Source organism: Delphinapterus leucas, chromosome 5, assembly GCF_059928025.1.
Source record: "Delphinapterus leucas isolate spDelLeu-1000000601 "Yukka" chromosome 5, BTC_Dleu_Yukka2, whole genome shotgun sequence".
Classification (NCBI taxonomy): domain Eukaryota; kingdom Metazoa; phylum Chordata; class Mammalia; order Artiodactyla; family Monodontidae; genus Delphinapterus; species Delphinapterus leucas.
In genome coordinates this window covers 62,404,994-62,420,327 of record NC_143133.1, presented here as the reverse complement: position 1 = coordinate 62,420,327, position 15,334 = coordinate 62,404,994, and the positions used below count along the sequence as shown (strand labels likewise).

The 15,334-nt window shown below is 43.3% G+C and overlaps 1 protein-coding gene across 2 annotated transcripts in view; it reads left to right on the top strand.

The window, feature by feature from the left end:
* RELL1 (RELT like 1) overlaps positions 1-15,334 on the top strand; it is a 60,698-nt gene that overhangs the window by 20,531 nt on the left and 24,833 nt on the right. For both annotated transcript variants that reach the window (XR_016393259.1, XM_022566271.3), the window contains exons 2-3: positions 7,954-8,175; positions 12,216-12,287. Coding sequence is in view for 1 of the 2 variants with exons in the window: in XM_022566271.3 (XP_022421979.1) it covers positions 7,954-8,175; positions 12,216-12,287 (294 nt within the window). In the remaining variant the exon portion in view is untranslated. The remainder of the gene's footprint in view (positions 1-7,953; positions 8,176-12,215; positions 12,288-15,334) is intronic.

The following is a 15,334-nucleotide window of genomic DNA, read 5'->3' as shown; positions in this document are numbered from 1 at the left end:
CTTCCATTGTTTTCCAGTTTCCATATAAGCTCGTTTGTTCTCTTCATACATTTTAAGTTTTTAAAATTTGGGCAAATGCTGTGTCTCAATCACTGGCGCTGGGGGAATATTTTAAAAGGTCTACGGTTTCGGTTATCCCCACAGCTAAAACCAGAAACAGTTTGGGGATGATTTTGTTTTGTGGAGTTTGCTTTGCATTCTCCCCTTTCGTTAGTGTTCATAATTGATTTAAAACGTGTTTAAACAATTAGCTTAATAAAGGGGGTTGTTTTTCAGGAGCTAGTAGATCTTAGCTCTGCCAGAGTAGGATTGAGAGGCTCTGTCCTGAAACAGTATCTGCCTGGGTTTTCCTCCAGGCTCTTACCAGTTTTCAAATATGTGACCCTGGGCAAGTGACATACCCTCCCTAACCTCCAGCTTCTCTCTCTAAAATAATATTACCCACCTCATAAGGTTGTGACTGTCAGAAACCCTTGGGGCCCATGGCCTAAACTCTAAATATGTAAGTCCCCCTTGAGAGATCTAATCAAATATATTAATGATTTTGCAGCAGACTCAGCGGAATAGGGGTTGTAAATAGCCTCACGTCAGATCAGAGCAGGTTTTGCTACCAATGAATTTGTCAGATTTGGTTTTGCTATGAAATGAGGTATAAAACTTTTTGTTTCAGAGTTTTTTGGGTTTTGCCTTGTGGACACGGGAGGGTGGGCTTGCGTTTTCCTCTCCAGTAGCATCAACCCAGAGTGAATGTGGATAGGGCTGGAAAAGGTTGGGGAGTATGGAATTTTGAGAACCAGGGAGGACATTGGTTTTAGCACATAATATTTTTTTAAATGGTTAATAATTTTCTTTTCTTTTTTCAATATTTATTTATTTATTTGGTTGAGCTGGGTGTTAGTTGTGGCTCGAGGACTCTGTAGTTGCGGCATGCGAACTCTTAGTTGCAGCATGCATGAGGGATCTAGTTTCCTGACCAGGGATCAAACCCAAGCCCCCTGCATTGGGAGCACGGAATCTCTTCCACTGCGCCACCAGGGAAGTCCAGCACATAATTTTTCAGCTGAGCAAACCAAGGTGCAGAGGGGTGAAGGGACTTGTTTAGTATCACAGAGGTAGCTGGGGACAAAGCTGGAGGAATGAAAACCCCTTTAGAGAAATGCATATCTAGCTATCTTAGTCGGTAATCTAAATCAAAAATAGACTACTTTTGGGTACTGTGATTTGAATGTTTGCTGAAAAAAAATAGGGTGTGTATCTGTGTGTTTAAAAGCAAGGTTCCAGCCAAGCTTAGTGGGTTATCTACTTACCAGCCAAGTCCTTTTCCCATCACACAGTTGTTGGGTCACTGCTGGGAAACCCTAGCTTCTGAGAATGTACACCCTTTCCTGATAGGAGAGGAAGAATTGCTATCAGAACCATCAAAATGCTCTTGGCCCTGGTTGTAACAAAGCTGCTTGGGAGAAGTCACAAGGGCCTCCTTATCTGGAGTCTCAGGTTATTACCGTCATCCCCATTATGTGTATTTTAGCAACCCTCGAGCTATGCCCACTGGGTTTGAGGAATGCCATTTCTGCGCCATTTCTTCTCAGCTCCTCTGACCATTGGGGTCAGTTGGAAATGTAAGTATTACTTGGAATCCAAGCTAGAAAACTGCTTTTGATTTTTTGGGTTGACTTCGAGCCATTCCTCATACCTCTTCCTCAGTTTCTTGCTGTCTTAATGTTTTTTATATAACATCTTCTTTTGTGACTTTTTCAATGGGATCTTGGCAAAACACAGTATATAGTGGGTCTTCAAAATACGGTGAATTAACCAAACCTGGCTGGGTCTAAGAAAAACGCTAAGGATTTTGATAACCGCTGGCTTTTGCTGGACCTGTTTTACTTGTAATGTGGAGGGGAATCACTCAGCTCTCAGTAAGAGCTGAGAACTCTCTGTTTCTATGGCTCTTGCTGTGTGCAGAGGATACTGGAGACGAGGTGATGGGCTTGTTTTGAAGAGGCTGAGGGACCCGAGGTTGTGGTCTGCGTAAGGTGGGCTGTGATTTGGGAGTTGGAAGGGAGGTCAGAGAGGGGGGACAGATAGAGTTTTGCAGTTGTTCATCGGGTAAGCTGCTCTGAGGTCTGGTGGTGGGCATTTTCAAAACATCCTCCTTCCTGCTGTGCTAATTGGAATCCATAGTTTTGCCATGTGGGGAGCCTTTAATCTAAGTTGTGAAGTATAAGAGCAAACCAACATTTAGCATTTTCACAGAAGAGTTGGTAAATGATGACCTCAGCTCAGGTAAGAGGAAGCAGCGTCCAAGCAGGCAGGATCCAGACTGCCTGGTTTGAATCCAGCCACTGACAGGTAGTAGCTCTGTGACCTTGGGAAGGCTCCTTGACCTTTCTGTGCTTCCTTTCCACATCCGTGATGTGGGGAGAATACCAGTAACTATGTCATAAGTTTATTGTGAAGATTCAGTGCTTGGCTCACTGCTGGATTGCAAATGCTCCATAAATGTGGTGTTGCTTATTGTTAGTAGTTACAGAGGTATAACAAATTAGTCTGAGCCAGACTTCCATCACTTCTGGAACACTCCCACCTGAAACCATCCCCTTCCTGCCTCTGGTTCAGCCTACTTTCCATTCTGACCCTGATCCCTCGTGTCTGATTCCCTTGGGTCTCCTATTCTCTTTCCTGCTCGGTGGCCCACCCTGCATGAGTTAACCCAGTTACAGGTTTGGGGTGCACATGTCAGCTGTGCCCCAAATGGCCTTGCAGTCCTTTCACTGGCCTCTCACATTCCTTCTGTTTCTCCACTAAGCCTCACTGTCTCCGTCAGCCCCTCTTCTGTCCTGGCCCCTCTAGTTCTCAAGAGATGCCATCTCTCATCTTCAGGCATCTGTTCGCTCACCTTCCCTCCATCCACGTAAAGAACAAACTCTTGGACACCCTGCCTCAGGACGAAGTATCTTTTTTCCTATTCAAGTTTTTAATCTGTCTCCTTTTTGCTCCTTGGCTTCTGCATGTAAATAAACACTTTGGTTTCAGCCACTTTAAAAAAATTCAAAACTCCAAATAAAAATTTCTTCCCTTCATGCTGAAAGTGAGCTCCCTTACCCGTAATGCCCATAGTGGGCTTCTAGAAAGAGCAAACTGAGCTGTTTCTGCTCTTCAACGCAGGGAATCTAGCCTCACCTTCTGGTCTATGAAAAACTGGTCCCTCCAAGGCCACAAAGATCTCCTGCCAACCGTTTTTTCCTTCCTATTTTATTTATTTTTTCACTTTATGTATGATGTATGTATGTATTTTAGGATTTTAAAGATTATTTTAGGATTTTAAGTTACTTCAAGAAACTATGGGGAAACAGAAAGGGAGCAAAGTGCAACAAGGGGAAGTTAAAAAAATTTCAAGTTACTTCCTGATTCAGCAACTAAAGGCTTTCCGTGTGTTCTTTGAAACTTCTATGTGGCCCAGTTTGTCTGAGTTTTTCTCAATAATCTTTCTAAAGATTCTTCTTAGGGTGTTTCTCTCTTTATTTTTTTTTAATTGTGATAAGAACACTTAACATGAGAATTACCCTCTTAACAAATTTTTAAGTGCACAATACGGTATTGTTAACCGAGGGCACAATGCTGTACAGCAAATATCTGGAACTTATTCATCTTGCATAACTGAAACTTTATCTCCGTTGAATAGCAACTACCCCCCCCCCCCGGCCCCCGCCAAAGCTGGCTCCTGGCAACCACCATTCTACTCTCTTTCTATGAACTTGACTACTTTAGATGCCTCATGTAATTGGAATCATGTCGTATTTGTCTTTCTGTGACTGGCTCATTTCACCTGGCATAATGTCTTCCAGGTCCATCTTTGTTGTCCTTTACGGCAGGATTTCCTCCTTTTTGAAAGCTGAATGGGATCCGATTATATGTATATGTCACATTTCTTTATCCTCTGAACCATCAGCGAACATTTATGTTGTTCCCAAGTCTTGGCTATTGTAAATAATGCTGCGGAGAACATGGGAGCGCAGCTATCTCTTCAAGATCCTGATTTCATTCCTTTTGGATAGATACCCAGAAATGGAATTCCTGCATCATTTGGTAGTTCTATTTTTAGTTTTTCTGAGGAAGCTCTATACTGTTTTCCATGGTGGATGTACCATTTTATGTTTCCTTCCTATTTTAGCTCCTCCCTCTTGAAGCATCTGACCTAGCTGACTGCTGATTCCTCCTGGAAACTTCTTCTCTGTTCTAAGGTAGAACCCTGGCTTCTCTTCCTCAGGTCCTCATGGAGTAGATCCAGTTGCTCAATGGATATTTCCACCTGGATGTCTCCGTGCTTACCTTTACCACTACATGTTCAAAACTGAACATGTGCTATTGTCTTCTCCATGCAAGTATATGAGCTAGGGCCCCTGAAACAAAGTACCACAAACTGGGTGACTTAAAAAGGAGAGATTTATTGACTCACTGTTCTGTAGGCTAGAAGTCCAAGATCAGGGTCAGCAGGGTTTCTTCTCCTGAGGGCTGTGAGAAAGAATCTGTTCAGTGCTTCTCTTCTAGATTCTGGCGGTTTGCTGGCAATTTTTGATGTTCCTTGGCTTCTATAAAGCATCATCCTGACCTCTGCCTTTACCTTCACATGGTGTTTTTACTTTGTGCTTGTCTATCTCCAAATTTCCCTTTTTTTAAAGGACAGCAGCCATATGGGATTAGGGCCCACCCTAATGACTTCATTTTATACCTTTGTAAAGACCCTATGTCCTAATATAGTCACTTGGGGTTAGGACTTCAACATATGAATTGGGGGTGAGGCAAAATTCAACCCACAGCACCATGCAGACTTGATTTTTTTTCAGGTATTTCTCATCTCAATGAATGGCACCAATGTCCACCATGTTACTCAAGCAGAAACTTGGGAATCATCCTTATCAAATCACGTGCCTTTATATTAACCTAGCATCTAGAGCTTGTAGAACTTGGAGGCACAATTTTGGTCATCATAGTCATCATAGAAAGGTACAATCATTTTGATTCTGTTTTACAGATGAGGAAACTGAGCACCTAGCAGTTAAAAAACTTGCCCAAGGTGACATGCCTAGTAATTGGCCAAGCTGTTATTTATGCCAGGCAGTCTGACATTTTTTTTTTTTTTGCTGTACGCGGGCCTCTCACTGTTGTGGCCTCTCCCGTTGCGGAGCACAGGCTCCGGACGCGCAGGCCCAGCAGCCATGGCTCACGGGCCTAGCTGCTCCGCGGCATGTGGGATCTTCCCGGACCGGGGCATGAACTCGTGTCCCCTGCATCGGCAGTTGGACTCTCAACCACTGCGCCATCAGGGAAGCCCTGACCTTTTTTTAACTACAGTGCATCTCTGTAATTCATGTTTCACTAATTTAGATTCATATCTTCTTCAGTTTTTTCCATGGTGCAATAATTATGAAATTAAATGACTGCTAATATGTTTGTAAATCACAAACTGTAAATACATAGTATTTGCAAGGGTTTGCTAGATGTCAAATTAATGATGAACACACATTCTCAACCACCTGATTCAGGAGGAGCTGTTTGGCTCCAATTTAGAGCCCCTCTGCTTTCATCTCTGTTTCTACTGCTTCCCAAAGAGAATTTATTATCACCTCCAGATTGAAAGAGACCACAATTCTGAGTAAAACTCTTTCAGTCTTAGCATGTTGTCTGCTTTACCTATTCCTGTTGCATGGCATATGTGTTTTTAAAAAGGAATTAATAAATAACACACTTAGAATTATAAAAGGAGTTGAATATTCTGGTTTTTACTGAAAGTAAGTCTTGAGGTTAAACCCTAATTTAGATGATATATTTGCATATGTTTAGGGAAGTTTGTGTGTGTATGTGTCTTCTCTTATTTATTTATTCATTCATTTATTAATTATATTGATTCTTGGAAGAGAAATCAGAAAAAATATATAGATTATGCCAAATTCTAGAGGTTGCATGATAAAATAATGAATGCAACCTTTTACAAACCTGAGAAACCAGCAATTTCCTTTCATGTTCAAAGATAATGGATAGTTCCATGCGAAAGAGAGAGAGCCTTTTGTCCTGTGGCTTCTGTTTGATACTATTTGCTGCAGTAAAGAAATGTGGTCACTTTACACCTTGTCTCTGTCCCCATGTAATCATTACAACACAGGGGTATTTTTTGGTTTTTTTTTTTCATCAAAATACTCTTGAGAGAGTTTATAGTTAAATGCATCTAGCTTTCCGGTTTCTGGGTTTCTCAAGCAATATGTGTGAATCTCCATGATGTAGAAAAGCTTATTTTATTACTTCAGAATCTGAGTATCCCAAATAATGAGACTTCACTTCAGTGAAATCCCACATTTTTCTTTAGTGCACATCCTACCTGACCCACTCTTTTGTTTTCGTTTTTTAAAAAAATATTTATTTATTTATTTATTTATTGGGTTGTGCTGGGTCTTAGTTGCGGCAGGCAGGCTCCTTAGTTGTGGCATGCATGTGGGATCTAGTTCCCTGACCAGGGATTGAACCTGGGTCCCCTGCATTGGGAGCATGGAGTCTTACCCACTGTGCCACCAGGGAAGTCCCTTCTCCTTTGTCTGATAACTTCCTTCTCATTTTATGTGTGTGAACTGGTATTTTGTTGATTTTCCACACAGTCGGCTCTTTCTCTGTTATCTTAACTGGCCGTATCTTATGATTGTACGAGCCGGGCTCACTGTTTTTCCCTCTCACTCCTTCATAGATGTGACTCAGTTCCCCATATATGGGAACTTCTTGGGAGCCTACGTAGCATGCTCTTGGGCCCAGATATCCGGCTGCCTCTGGCGTAAGTCCGTGTGGCATTTTGACTTGTCCAAAAGCAAATGTCTCCTTCTGTCCCAAAGATGACCCCCTTCCCAGCTGCCCCATTTTTGAAGTCATAAAATAGGTCCCCACCATTACCGTTTCTTTTAACGCCCCATGCATACCTTCCTTGGCCTTTCTCCCAATCTCTCATGCCTGCCCAGGTGTTCACTTGTTTAGTGCCTCTTTCCGATACTACCCTACAAGCTTCAAGATGGCGTTGGTCATGCTGTGTTATTTTCCACTCTCTCTCCAGCTCCCAGCTGGTGCTTTTCACATAATGGTCATGCCATAAATGCTAATTTGGGTTAGTAAACAAACAAACAAATGCATGTGCTTCCATTTTTATGTTTGTATCCCTGGGCCAAAACTTGATGCCGTCGTGGATTTTTCTCTCTTTTTTCATACGCTAGATCTGTCAGTTTACTAAATCTTTCTGGGACATACACTCCATGAGGACAGGGATCTTTGTTTTGCTCAGTGGTATGTCCCAGATGCCTGGAATGGTGCCTGGCATGTAGTTGAGCCAAGCTGAGCATTTACTATGTTGTAGAAATGGTCCTGGATGTTTTACATGTATTAATTTATTTAATCTTCATAACAAGCCTAGAAGGGTGGGTAGCTACCATTAGTGTGCCTATTTTACAAGAAACCAAGGCATGGAGATTAAGTCATCATCCAGCGTCACACAGCTGCTAAGTGGTAGAGCCAGGATGTGACCACACGTCTCCTGAGTCTGTGCTCTTAACTACTAAGTAGTCTGCTGTGAAACCACCTAGTGATGGTGTGTTCGCTCTGTGTGGACCCTTCACTGAAACTCTGTACATTCACTCCACGCTGTGTAGGTACCCTTTTAGAGGAAGAAGCAGAGGCTGGTTTGGAGAGGATTAAAAAAAAATTACCCGGGGTGGGACCCAGGTGCTGAGTAGTAGGGACAGGATGGGAACTCAAGACTGTTTCAGCACAAGCCTGTGTGCCTGTCCTGCCAGACCTGTCAGTCTCTGCGTGGCCCGTGGTTTTGGAAGCAGACTGACATTTAACAGGAACATTTCCCAAGGTTGTCAGAGTTTTCTTGTCCCCAGTAGACGTCTGATGCAGCTGTGCATGTTTCTTCCTCAGACAATGATGGCAGCCGCCCGTTACACTCCAGAACTGAGACGACGCCCTCGCCCAAGAACAATGGAAATGGACACCCAGAATACATTGCGTACGTGCTTGTCCCTGTGTTCTTCATCATGGGTCTCTTCGGCGTCCTCATCTGCCACCTGCTTAAGAAGAAAGGCTATCGTTGTACAACAGAAGCTGAGCAAGACGTGGAAGAAGAAAAGGTTGAAAAGATAGGTAAATCACCTGGATTCTTTTTATGGGAATGTGAGTGCAGACGATTTTTAAATCAGAAACCAGTAACGTATATCTTCCATCTCTATAAGGCAAATGATCCATCTTTTTTTATATATTGACATTATGTAAATTTAAAGTGTACAACACGTCAATCGGATACATTTGTATATTGTAATATGATTGCCATTGTAGCGATATTTAGCACCTCTATCACAGTACGTAATTGTCATTTCTTTTTAGTGGCGGAAATCATTAAGTTCTAGTCTCTTAGCAGGTTTGATGATTATAATACAATATTGTTGCCTATATTCACTATACTGTGCATTCGATCTCTAAGGCTTATTTACTATTTGTTCTAAGTTTGTGCCCTTAAGCAACATCTGCCCTATTGTAACCGAAGGTGGTGTCTGGCTGCTCGCTGCTCAAAAGCCAATAAAAAGGCCACGTTGGTGGTTTATTTTGGGTGCTGGCAACCGGGGGGGGCGGGGTGGAGGGGAAGGTGAATGGACTCCTGTCCAAAGGCTGACTACCCCCTGCCCCCGACAATCGGGGGGCAAAAGAGCTTTTATAGACAAAGGGAGGGAGCTACATGAAGAAACAGCACAGTCAGCTCTGACAGTCATCTTGAAATTGGTCATGTGGTGGTCTGACCAGTGTCATCTTGATTGTTTTTTTATTTTGTTTTTTAGAAATTTATTTATTTTATTCATGTATTTCTGGCTTCCTTGGGTCTTCGTTGCTGTGTGCGGGCTTTCTCTAGTTGCAGCAAGCGGGGGCTACTCTTCGTTGTGGTGCGCAGGCTTCTCATTGAGGTGGCTTCTCTTCTTGCGGAGTACGGGCTCTAGAGCGCAGGCTCAGTAGCTGCTCAGCAGTTGTGGTGCACGGGCTTAGTTGCTCCGCGGCATGTGGGATTTTCCCGGGCCAGGGCTCGAACCCGTGTCTCCTGCATTGGCAGGCGTATTCTTAACCCTGCGCCACCAGGGAAGCCCATCTTGATTGTTTTGTTTTTTTTCGGTACGCGGGCCTCTCACTGTTGTGGCCTCTCCCGCTGCGGAGCACAGGCTCCGGACGCGCAGGCTCAGTGGCCATGGATCACGGGCCCAGCCGCTCCGCGGCATGTGGGATCTTCCCGGACCGGGGCACGAACCCGTGTCCCCTGCATTGGCAGGCGGACTCTCAACCACTGCGCCACCAGGGAAGCCCTTGATTGTTTTAAGTGCAGTTAATCTTTCCAGGGTCAGTTTTTTCCCATTTCCTTGAGGCCAATTCTCAGAATTGTGGCAGCTTATGTCGTGGTTACAGCCTGGTCATCATGTAGTTAACTTCTTCCACCTGGTGGGGCTTTCAGTATCTACAAGACAGCTCGCAGGATACGGCTCGGAATATTTTCTACAGCCCTTGAGAAGGAACTAGAGGTCCTTGCTTTAGCTTGACTTTGCTTAGTGACAATTATTGTCTTGTTCTGCTTGACTGCTTTTCTCTGCTTCTGCATTTTCTCACTTCTCTGATTAAACTTATTCTTTGGCTAAAGTTTTTCCACAGGCAAAAGGCAGGCAGAGGACGTGGGCGTATAGACCACAGGGCCCTGCTCCATTTCACTCTCTCCCCATCCCTTATGCCTTGGTAACCACTCTCTATTTTTACAACTTTGGCTTTTTTAGTTTCCACATACAAGTGATAACATACAGTACTTGTCTTTTTCTGTGTGTGATTTATTTCACTAAGCATAATGTGTTTAAAGTCCATCTGTGTTGTCAGAAATGGCAGGATGTCCTCCTTTCTCATGGCTGAATACTATTCCATTATATATATATCACACCTTCTTTACCCATTCATTCCTTGATGGGCAGTTAGGTTGTTTCCATATCTTGGCTATTGTGAATAATTCTGCAATAAACATGGGAGTGCATATAAATCTTCGAGATCCTGTTTTCATTTCCTTTGGGAATGGAATGACTGGATCATAGGGTACTTCTATTTTTAATTTTTTGAGAAACCTCCATATTGTTTTCCACAATGGCTGCACCAGTTTACACTCCCACCAGCTGTACAGAAGTGTTCCCTTTTGTCCGCATCCTCGCCAACACTTTTACAAAATGATCCATCTTAAAGGCAGATGGTGTGGTGTAGTGTCACTGTAGATTTCACAGGAAGCACACCTAGAGTTATAAACCTTGCTTTCATTTATTAGATACCTACTAAATCATTTACTCTTATTTGCCTTGTGGCCTCGGGCAAGTTATATATGCTGCTATGTATAATTTAACTTAAATTTAATTTCATTAATTTAATACTAATTTAATTAAAATTTTAATTTAAGTGAGAACAGTAATCTCCACCTTGTAAGATTATTGTGAAATTTATAGAGAATATATATTTGGTCTTTGTCACACATGGCCACTCAGTAAATATTAACCCTTACTATTATTGAATTAGATTCCAATAAGAACAATGGGAAAATTGAATACGTCTCACCATTTTTGTGCTGTTACTTTTGCTGGGGGAGTTCTGTCTTAAATCTACGAGGTTAGAGTCTATGTTTATTAAGTAAGAGGTTGTGTGAACATTGCAGTGAAAATATGGCAAGAGCTGGTGCTTTCGTATTGACTTCAGACCGTCTCAGCTTTTCCTCTTAAAGTGGAGTTGCTGGATTGTGTTTGGAAAACGCTGAGAGATGAAATCCTGTTTTCTCCACAGATGTACTTTCCAACCACCCTTTAGGGCCTTGGGGAGTAGTAGGTAACTCTCCTTATCCCTTTCAGCCTGTCAAAGGACAGTTTTTGCAGAAAGGTGACAGTTGGAGTAGGTCAGCCTTCAAGCCGGCCCCAAGGGCAGAGTGCGGGAGCTTCTTCATTCCTTGCCAGCTTGCCGCCCTGTTGGTTTTTCCCACCCCCACTGACCTTTGAGCCAGAGAGAGAGCACGGTCGCAGGATGAGTCATGTTTGAGCTTATGAGCAAACCAAGGCTGAGTGTTTGTCAACAGAAGGTGGGGCCTCCCCCTCCTCCTCCCTAGATGCTCTGTAGGTCGGCTTAGCCATTAGCATGTGCACTGTGCAACCAAACATGCGTATTCACGAGAGGAAGCAGCTTGGATGGAGAAGACCATTTTCCAGATACACGGGTAGGACACCGCACACCTTGATTCATTCTTTGCGAGCTAGATCAACCCTCCCTCTTCCTTCCTGTGTTATGGAAGCAAATTATAAGGATCAGTTTCAGAGTGGAGATTTGATTCTTTTTTTTCAAGGACTATCCCATGTGCAGAGTCTCTCAAAGTAAACTGAGTCTGTAGGCAATTAACTGCGACCAACATTTAGATCATTTGGAAGTACATTTAAAAGAAGAGCCTTGTAAAAACACAGACGAATAATTACCCAATTTTTTTTTTTTTTTTTTTGCGTTACGCGGGCCTCTCACTGTTGTGGCCCCTCCCGTTGCGGAGCACAGGCTCCGGACGTGCAGGCTCAGCGGCCATGGCTCACGGGCCTAGGCGCTCCGCGGCACGTGGGATCTTCCCGGACCGGGGCACGAACCCGCGTCCCCTGCATCGGCAGGCGGACTCTCAACCACTACGCCACCAGGGAAGCCCAATAATTACCCAATTTAAGAAATGAATTAATTTTCTAAATTTATATAGTACATCTGCAATTAAAATAAAATCCAAGAAGTTTTTCTTTTAACTGTCTCTTTTCTTTCCATTTCCCTTAAGGGTTTAACAAAACGATGAGAGAGAAATAATAGTTGTAAGGACTGATGTAGATACATGGAATTGTTGTCTTGGAAACTGAGTGTGTGTTTGGACTTGAGATCGATGGACAACTCTGATACTTTTTATGCCTCTTATGCCAGGGAAGTCACTGTGTGCTTTCAGTCAGGCAGCTTGGGGTTGAAGGAAGAAAGCAGAGCTCTTAGCACCATGGGGATCAGCTGAACTTTCCTGACACTGTTCAGAGAGGTCTTGGGCTCTAAGCCTGCACGTCTCGTTGACCTGATGCAAGTGACCAATTGTAACCTGTCCTCCCCTCCCGTTTCTCTTTCAGAGTTGAACGACAGTGTAAATGAAAACAGTGACACCGTTGGGCAAATTGTCCACTACATCATGAAAAACGAAGGTATGGTTGTTTTAGTGTCCAGAACAATTCAGTATTCATATGTTTTATTAAAAACCTGCTTCAAAGAGTCATGATTTGTATGGATTGTCCTGTTTCTGAAGTTATTGACACCTTTTACCTAAGCTCACAAATACCTCAGCTTCCAGCATTATCTGACCAGGAGAGTTTCACAGAAGTGTTTTCTAAGAGTCAGTCATTGTAGAGTCAGCCCCGGAGGCTTACCTTTTATTCCTGGCCTCACCTCGATTTGGGGAAAGTCATATTACATCATGGAGCCTCACTTTCCTCCTCTAAAATAATATTTACCGCATAGCATTGTTGTGACATATTGCACATAAAGTGCTTGTATAATAAGCACTCAAATATTACCTATTCCTTTTTTTGTGCTTTTAAACATATTGTGGTAAAATACACATAACGTAAAATGTACCGTTATACCCATTTTAAAATGGACAATTCATTGGCCTTAAGTACGCTCACAATAATGTACAGCCATCACCACTATCTAGCTCCAGAACTTTTTCATCATCCCAAACTCTGTACCCACTAAGCAGTCACTCCCCATTCTCCATCCCCTTTCCCTCCATCCTCTGGCAACCCCTCCTCTGCTTTCTGTCTCCATGGATTTGCCCATTCTTAAGAGTTAATACTTTTAAAAAGTCTAACCTTTATGGCTTTAAGCACTTTTTTCCCCTCTGGAATGTATTCTAAACCCCCATCTTCCTAATCTTCCCCATCTTCCTAAACTAATCAGGATTAGTTTAATCTTGATTAGATAAATCAGGGTCATTGTTTTGAAGGTGATTGTCTCCATAAGATTCCACACCCCGAGTGACTTTTGAGGTGTGTGGTACTCCTACCCACATACCTGTGAACTAAAAATGTCACCTGTCATGTCAGTAAACAAAGGATGTTGCAGCCATCAAGCCATCACATCTGCCCCAGCGGTGCACCCTGAGGAGACTCAGGGTGCACAGGATACTGGCCCCAGAGAGCTGAGGTGCATATCAAAGGAATGACTTCAGTGAACCCAGACTCTTGCATCTTCCCATACATAGAAAAGAACTACATTCCTTCACTCGAGATGTCTGGTTTTCTTTAGTTAATAGTCATCTTTTGATGTTCCGACTACCTGGTCTTTGTTGCAAAACCCCTGTATATCCTGGGGTTGCCTCTCCAGAGCACTCCCTCAGAGCTGTCTGAGACGCTGTGTCCCGGCCTTAGGTCCTCAGATTTGTCCACTGAATAAAACATAACCTCTCAACTTTTAGGTCGTGCATTATTTTCAGTCGACATATCCAGTATCCGCAGATCTCCATACTTTGAATTCTCATGAGAATTTAAAAGAAAATGTTTTCCTTGGGCTCTGTCTGTGCCCTGGTCAGTGCTGACACATGCAGCATGCACTGCTACACCTGAGCCATTTGTCCAAAAGTAGAAATACCTCCGTGCTGCTCAGTAAATACATGCTCTTCCATCCCCAGCCGCTCCCCGGGGATCCTCTGCCCCCATATCCTCACTATAAACTGGAGCACCTGCCTGGCCCGGGCTGCTGGTCAGTTTTTCTGACTAAGAGAAGCAGCAATTTCACATGATTCAGCATAATTTTCATCGTTCTTTACAGAGTGGACTTTACGTATTTGGCATAGATCTAGGTGCATTATGTGCATAATCCAATCCTCAAAACATTCCTCTGGAGTTGATATTATTATACCCATTTTACAGATGAAGAAAGGAATACTCCAAGTGGTTGGTCACGTGGTTAAGGAGCAGCCTGGCCCTACCTGGGTCTCTTTCATCTATACAACATTGCCTCGACTCTCTTCTACTTTGTAGCTTTCAGTTTCTATGGGATGGAAAACCAGATAGCCAAACTTAATAATATGGTGTTTAAAATAACAAGGCAGCAATCACTTGGATTTGATGTCTGTTTTCTAAAGACCTTCGTTCAGGGAACAGTATTTGGTGATGCTATCCTTGAGGACTCAGTGGTGCATATTTCTTTCACATAAAAAAAGTGGATTTTAATTTGCATAAGAAATACACAAATACGTTCTTGGCATAGAAGCTCCAGCCATGACAAAAGTTCACAGGGTAAGGTTGCTCCTGTACCTTGTGCTTTCGAAACTGCCTTCAGGGCTTTGGGGAGCTTGGAGGCATTTGGGACCTGGGCTTCTGAGAGCTGGAGCGGTTGCTGAGTTAGTGAGTGCTGCATGAGGGGGTTACTGACAGGTGAACTGGTTGAAATAAGTCAGCTGTGAAAACTTTGCCGGGGGCTGCAGTTCTCGTGTATAACTTCATAGTAGACACTGAGTGCTTGCTATGCGCCAGGCTCGTTCTAGGGCCTTTCTGGGAACCCTGTGATTCAGATACTTCGTTCCCAATTTACAGTTGAGAAACTGAGGCCCACAGCACTTAACTAACTTGCCAATGTCACCCTGCTGCAAGTAGCAGACCTGAGATTTGAACTCTAGCATCTGATGTCAGAGTCTATACTTACCCACGTGCTGTCACTGCCTCTTTCCTGGTAGCAGGAAAGACGTATGATAAACTTCCTCCTTTCAAAGAGACAACGTATAGAGCTGGGGTGTTTTATAGAACTCTTAAACATTAACTCATTAAATTCTCCAAACTACCTTATGAGGTAGATCCTGTTATCACCCCATTTTGCAGATGAAGAAACAGAGGCCCAGAGGGTAAGAAAATTACCCAAGGTCACACAGCCAGCTTGTGGCAGGATGGTGCCAGCAGTGGGCCCCTTCTCCTAATTACAGCAGACGAGAAGCCTTTGGGTCCTTGGAGCAAGCAGACTATATAATTTCCTCACCTTCCACACTCATAGACTATAGGGCTGTTCTTTTCTTTTTAAATTATGTCCTTTTCCTTTCAGAAAGTAGCCTTTTGGTTTCTGCTGCCTTGATTACCAGTAGGTATGTTGGAATAATACCAAGGCACTGATTTCATTCTTTCTCCTCTGCTCCCCAGTTCTTTCCCTTCTGTCTTTCTTATTCTTTACCCTCTTCCCTGTCAGGGCCTTCAGCTGTCTG